Source organism: Biomphalaria glabrata, chromosome 16 (genome assembly GCF_947242115.1).
Source record: "Biomphalaria glabrata chromosome 16, xgBioGlab47.1, whole genome shotgun sequence".
Classification (NCBI taxonomy): Eukaryota; Metazoa; Mollusca; class Gastropoda; family Planorbidae; genus Biomphalaria; species Biomphalaria glabrata.
The window spans coordinates 24090529-24098067 of NC_074726.1; the positions used below are offsets into that span (position 1 = coordinate 24090529).

Here is a 7539-nt window from a genome sequence, read left to right on the forward strand (position 1 = left end):
ATGGCCTCCCAATATCAACACTGTCATCATGACTTCAAACAACATTAAGCAACGCTATGGCACCCCTGTAATAATGCAGTGGGTACCGAGTCACATGGGTGTGACCGGTTACACTATTGCAGACTCCTTAGCCCACCTGGGAGGGCAAATTCCACCCACTGAACAGGCTGTAAGTTTTTATCAAGCTCTGGCTATAATTTAAAAAAAAAACGATATGGAAAAGTGGCTTGAGTGTTGGGACAAGTCCTAAAAAAAATATGACTTACTACAGTCGAGTTCATCACTTTGGTCTCGACAATCAAACTCTCCGTTACATTGTTTGATGTCTCGGATACAGGCAGAGTCCTTACATTCCCACTGACCTTGATAACACTGGGCTGTTGTATGACACAAGATAGACTAGGTCAAATCATCGTTACAATTCATTTACATATCAGAGGTGTGGCAGAAAAGTATTGAGACTGTTTTTTTTATTTACCAAAGTTTTTATTCGTTTTAAACATCGATGTTATCCTGCTGAAAAAAGTTTCCCTTGTGCAGCTACAGACCTTAGGAGACGTTGTTAGCAGCACTGGAAGTCTTCAACCGGTATGGTCTTCAGCTTGTCCATGACACTCTATTGGATGTTTTTAAGGCCCAGAAAACGTCCTTTAAGGGCATTTTTTTAGTTTAGAAAAAAAAAAAGGAAAAAGTCACAGGGGCTGCTGTTAGGTGTGAATGGGGGGGGGGGCGCACTCTGGGATTCACAAAAATAAATGCCTTTTGAGGTCACAAATTCTGTGACGGAGTGGACGAGTGTGACGTTGGCGTTATCCTGATGGAGCATCCGTTTATGTCTGGTGTGTCACTCTAATGACAGATTTTTTTAACCTTACAAGGACAAACATTAATTAATCTTCGATTAGCTCATTCGAGCTTTTGGTTTGGAAGAACGATGACATACTTCCTGTAGTTGTGTTTAATTTTAGTATATTATTATTTAGTATATTTAGTGTATAAAGTGAATATCTTACAACCAGGGGCAGACTGGGTGTCGAAATCGGCCAGGGGCATTTTTCTACAATCTGGCCCATAAATTGTATATCTTAATGATCTTAGATAATATAGATCTTATGTTGCTTTTAATTTTTAAAGCATGAAACCTATTAGTAGCACTGCCTACTGGGTATGTAAGTAAATTGCGATCTATGGGGTAGATGACGGTTTACGTGGGTCTCAAGGGGCCAGCAACGACCTACCGCCTTCACTATTTCCCATCCAGTGTCAGGCACCCATTAGAACTTGGGTGGATCCCGAAATAAAAAATCAGTCTACACCAGGAATCGAACCTGGGAAAACAAGCGCTGTATCACAAAGCCACCGCGCCTCTTGTGTACAGATGTAGGCTATTAAATTATTTTGGAAAAATGTATTTGATCAAATTGGTAAATGTAAAGGATTTTTTTATCAGGACGCTCAAAAGTCACTTTTATAAGAGGTTACTATAAAACCTAAATTTAATACGTTTCATATTGACATGATGAGACCCTTTAGGTGGCCCTACCGGCCCATTTGGGTACCGTCCTACCGGGCATTAGCCCTAAAGCACTTATAGCAAGTCCGCCCCTTGTTACAACATATATATTAAGAAAACACAAGAAATCTGTAATGTAATGAGACTCGATCTATTGAGTAAACAGTCAACTTGGTTTTTATATCTTTAATCGTACTTTCAAGAATATCACAAATGTTTATAAATCTTTCATGTTCATTTTTTTCCCCAGACATTTTCTTTTACTTAAAGTCATTTCCATTTAAAACATGTATTGGCATCACTTAGCATTCCGAACTGTTAATATCTGCCAACCTCGCAATTTTATTTTTCATTGTCGTTTAGTTGCTTATAATATATGTTCAGATGATCTGTTTTTTTTTTTTGTTTTTTTTACTAACGAAAGGTTCGGATGTTAGTATGTCTATTGAATAGGCGATGTAGTTCAGTATTTAGAAGTAGTATTCCTTGTAACTTCTGTTGGTAAGCCAGATAGTGGCGTAGATAAAAAAGCGAAGTGCAAATATACCATTTATATATTATAAGGTGGGAAGCGTGGTCGAGAGGCTAAGTGCGCTTGAACTTGGCTTGGCTTGGCTACCTAGAAGGGGGCTCGTGGTTCGACACCCAACTCGTGTATGAGAATTTAAAAAAGCAGCATTTCTCAACCTTCGGCGAAAAAGTGGGGCAGCGCTGTAAGGTTCCCTAGTGGGGTTTGGGGCAAAGCCCCGTCGACAAAAGCGTTTTTCTTGCATTCTTCACTGCAGAAACGCATTCTCCTGACATCTACAGCTCATCATTCATCAAAAAAGTTCGGGGCGAAGCGCATTTCCTGACCTAAAGCTCATCATTCATCAATGAAGTTTGGGGCGAAGCCCCGACGACAAAAGCGTTTTCTTGCATTCTTCACTGCAGAAACGCATTTTCCTGACCTAAAACTTATTATTCATACTATTAAAAAAAAGGACTTTTTGAATAATATTGTACTTGAAAGATATTTTAATATGAATTTATAGGCCCTTAATACATTGCAAATAAAACCGATTTGTTCCTTGAAAAGATAAGATACCCCACATATTTAGATTTTGGCTTTGAGGATCGCCGCCGAAAAAATATTATTCGATTAATAATATTCAATAAAATTGAAGTATAAGTTGTGAGTTATAGTCCCAAATTTATTTAACTAGAAAAATATCCGATTGAGTAAAGGTTGGGAAAAGGCGACTATAAATGTATTTTTTCGGTTTAGAACTCATCTCGATCATGATTCTTATACTGAAAAATTTCGTTTGAATTCTAACTTTCCAATGCAAAGTCTTTCTTAAAATAATTATGATAAATTCATGTGAAATTACATAAACTCTGGAAATGGGAGGGGCGGTAGAGTGAAAACGATTAATCCTCGCTCCTTTAATAATTTCTGCTAAAGATTGCATTTGGAAGTTAAGAATTAAAAAAAAAGTAGGGCGACTCGATATAAGAATTTAATTTATAGTATATATAAATTATATTAGCGGTAGATTTTTTAAATTTGGTAATTTCTCAACCATAATACTGAAAGAAAAAGTATTGGTTTGTCCGATGGGAGAAATGCATTTGCATATATCGCCCTTCCCACCTGGTGCAACCCTTTTTCATTTAAATTTACTAATGATAAAATTTGAGATTAGAGTGTGGTACGACATAATATACAATGGGTTCACATATCAATACGTAGTTTATATTATATAGATATTCAACTAATTTTGTTCACAAACTGTGATTCTCCATAAAAATAGGACCGCCCCCCCCACTCAGAGGGCTAGAGTGGGAAGGGCAGTACATGCAATCGCCCTCCCCCCAACCCCACCGAATCGAACAAGATACCAGAACGGGAGCGACATAATATAAAAATATATATTTATTCAACTAATTTTGTTCACAAACTATTATTTCTCCATAAAAGTAGGACCGCCCCCCCCCCACTCAAATGGTTTAGGCGGGAAGGGCAGTAGAGGTATTCGCCCCCACCCCCCTCAATCGGCCAACAGGGGAACGACATAATATCTGCAAATAGGCAGATCCGACAGGGATCAGACTCCGACCGGGGCCGCTTCTGAGTTTGTGTGATAACGCAAACTCTCTTAGTAATCTTGTTTACTCTTTAAAAATATCACGGTAGCATAGCACTTTTCATTATTCTACTTAATCAGAAAGACTTTCAATCTAGACTTCAGTTCATGGGTGCAAATTTGTTTCAGGTTCATTCTCTTCTCTATGTTTATCTCGCTTTTGTTACTATGACTTTGCGTAAGTAATCTAGGAGCGATTGGCGCGTTCATGTCACGTGCTTTGACTGGACTAGGTTGTCAACATACGATTGGCTTTTGATTACTATTCTATACCTTAATTAAAACAAAATAACATATTTAGCCTAAATAAGCAAATAATGTATGGTAGATGAATTTACTTACACTTTATTGCAATGATGATATTTGTTATACAAAAACATACAAGAAGCTTGAACATTCTTATTCGTATTCAAACAGATATAAACCAAACTTGACTTTTAAGGCAGTTAATTTAATTTGTAGTTCAATTTGCATCCTAAATACTCGACCGTGATGATATTTTCAAGAGGGGGGAAGTGAAATGTTAAAATCAAGATGAAAATGAGAATTTTTATTCTAGTAAGTTTACATTAAAAACAAACGACGTTCGCATTCAATGTGATTCCGTTGTCCCTGGGAGAGGTCCTACTTTGAGATATCGTTTAAGTGTAAATATCCTCAGCGCGCCCCATAAAAGTGTTTTTTAGGAAGACGGCTTTATTTAGATTCTTTGAATATTAAGTCATCTTCAAAATAAGATTTTTTAAATTATTATTGCTGTTGGAGCGAGTCTAGTGTTTTGTTTTACTTTGCTTTGTTTAATTGTGTGGATGTGATTAAACAGGATTTAAAGTGTTTGGCATTTATGTTGACAATTTGAGGAACATCTTTAGACTCATGGCCGGGTTTAAGGCAGTGCAGACAATGCAACCTGAAAAGGTCTAACTCTTAAAAAAAAGGTGTGCACCTGAACAAAATTACTGCCCAGGGCCTCAATTTACTTAAATCCGGCACTGCCTCAATCAAACTATGTGAGAGGCGGTGATAAGGCAAGCTTTGGACAGCGAGGTAGCGCTGATTTCAGCCCCAAATACAAAAACAAGCCAAGTATACAAAGACAGACTACTCCAAACCATAGCCAGGTGGCACTATATCCAGAGAAGTATGTGAGAATAAATGTTTCTGCATAACAGTGCTCTCTAAAGCTACAAGATGAAATGTTCTAAATTGTGACTTGTTTCAGGACATAATGGCGTCCAAGATATTTCGTTTGCATATTCTCTTATAGAGACACACACTAGCAAAGTCTCTTTGCTTAACACGGATTAGCCAATAGGAAATGTTTATAGGTAGAGGCAAATCCATTCCAAAATCCTTGTGCTGCCTAAAGTTCTCTTTGATATTAAAGGTAAATCGTTAAGTCAAACCAGACATGTCTGTAATCAGTAAGTATAAATTGTTTAACTCTTTCTCTCCGTAATTATTTCCCACATTCTGGTGAAATCAACGCTGGTATCGTCAGTTAGGAGAGAAAGAGTTAAGCAAGCGTTTCGGAGTTTCCGGTGCACAAAAAACACAAAAGTATTAAAAAGCGAACAACTATAATTTTATGCACTTTTCAGAATTGTGGATTCAACGTTGTAGCGCTTTTGTTTATAGCAGAAAGGAATGTTTATTTTTTAGTTGGCAATAGTAATTTTTCATTATGGCGTACTTGAAATTGTTTATTCTATTTTTTTTTTTAAATCTGTTCCTATGTTCTTCATTATATTTTTTTTTACCCTTTTCTTTAGTTCCCTTTATATCTCTTCCATTTTGTTCCTCTATTGTTTTGTCTTCTTTTGCTCCTTCACTGTATTTTATCTTCAAGATAACGTCTAATGGATCTTAAAACTGTAAACAAAGAAACTATTACTATGAGTGTAGCTTAGTGCGAAAGTTCTAAATGCCAGTCAATTCTAATTAAATTTCACTATAATTAGATATACTTGATTACAAAATGGATCTATCTACATATGGTTGCAAGGGGGGGGGGGTATCAGGTTATAGTTCTAGACAGCTAGTCCAACTAAACCTTTGATAACGTTTTCCACAATTCAAATAAGAACTCACTTAAAAACTGCAATAAACTTACTTTTGTCTCTCTTTCCGTTGTGGATATTGCTGTTCATCATTTACTCCCCACCCCATTTTAAAATCCACTGCAATAATCTTAATTGTTACACCAGAAATCCTCAGCCAATGAAAACGCTCGCAGATACACCATTCCATATTTCTTCATTCCGAGCGTGATGAGTCCGTCTCTTGGAAAAGATAATTTAGGACGACAACTCATGAATGTATCGTGTACGGAACGTTTGCTAGAATTCAATAGATTTTGTTTTTTTTGCAAGCTCAAGAGCGTGTGACTTATACATTAATTTCCATTTGATTTCACTAAATACAAGTATTGACGTGTGTACTCCTGGTTTCTTTCAGTTTTAAAGTAATTGTGATATATCAATGCATAACAATATCTTAGTGTTCAGAAAATGTCAGCATTGCTTGCTGTATCTTTCCCCGTTATAATCTGAAATGTTTTACTTTTTTTGTATTGTTTTTTTAAAATTTGAGTTATGGAAATTTGAATTAAAAAAAACAACGTCTTGAAGTATTTTTGTTTACTTTTGTTGTCTGTAAAGATAAAGCACAAAATCTTGATATATCTTTGCAATATAAAGAAACAAAACAAAATTGGTTCAATTTACATTGCTTCTAAGACGTTTAATAGATATTGTGCAGTTATAACAGCTAAAGAAAAAAAAATATACGGGGCTTTCAAATAATTTGGTGATTTTTTTTGGAAGCTGGATTAAATAGCCTATTTCAACTATCAAAATAATTACATCTGTACATATTATTCACCGTCACTTATTACTTAAATCTGTTTGACCGTTGGGGCACCACACAAAATCTGTTGACCGTCTTTCTCCATTCCTCTCTGTCTTTTGCCTTGAAGAAAATTTCATTATATGACAGGCATGTCCATTTTTTGACGTTATTTTCTCATCGCTTTCTCTGTCTTTCTCTTCATGGTCTTCCTGGTACTGTTCCCTGAAGGAAGGTTTTTGCGATCTCTGATAACCTTGTGATATGGCCATAGAGTTCGAGTTTACGTTTGTTTTTTGAACAGAGCCCATTGCACATGACAAGACAACCATCAAGTGTAATGCTTTACTTTTTTTATTTTATCAAAATAAGGTAATAAACTAATTAACTAATACATTAATTAAGATTGCTATTGCACTTTAGATATTTTTTTTATCCAACTGTGACTAATGTTTTAAATGACATTTTGTGTTTGCCAACTTCAACTTATAAATATGGAAATTTATATCTAGGTCAGATAAATAAACACGTCATTATATAGTTTCACTTTGTAATCATAACAAACAATGACACCTAGCTTTAATGAAGTAACATTATCTAAATCCTTTCAGCTTCTTCTGTTTTAAAAGAAACAATATTCAGAATCTCTATAGACCTGAGTGAATTAGTACAACAGTAATTTAGATATAAATAATACCTACCATCATTAAAGAGTTTTTTTAAAGGGACTTTGGTTCATCGTAAAACACGTAATGGTGGAAAATAAATAATCCAACGCGATTTTCTTTACACTATAAAATTAAAAAATAAAATTTGTTACTACTGGAATGTTTAGCATAAGGATTCAAGTGATAGAGATATACTATTAAATCAAGGTCTGTGTTCTAACCTGATCCAAACTCTATGTGGATAAAAACATTTTACAAAGCTGTCTGTTTGTCTGTCTGGTAAAAATTGTGTACACGTTATTTCTCCCACACACAATCTCGGATTAAGCTGAAATTTTGCAAAATTATTTCTTTTACCTGACAACACAAGAATCAATAGTAA

The 7539-nt window shown here is 35.4% G+C and overlaps 1 protein-coding gene across 3 annotated transcripts in view; it reads right to left on the reverse strand.

The window, feature by feature from the left end:
• Positions 1 to 4179, reverse strand: part of LOC106059790 (low-density lipoprotein receptor-related protein 2-like) — a 30611-nt gene extending 26432 nt beyond the window's left edge. For 2 of the 3 annotated variants that reach the window (XM_056013599.1, XM_056013598.1), the window contains exons 1-2: positions 3985 to 4178; positions 267 to 377 (exon numbers count right to left, since the gene is read on the reverse strand). In XM_056013599.1, the coding sequence (XP_055869574.1) occupies positions 267 to 377; positions 3985 to 4039 (166 nt within the window). In that variant the 5' untranslated portion in view covers positions 4040 to 4178. Of the gene's footprint in view, positions 1 to 266; positions 378 to 3984 lie in introns of all 3 variants that reach the window. The other variant, XM_056013601.1, reaches the window with a different exon arrangement.
• Positions 4180 to 7539: the final 3360 nt, after the last annotated feature.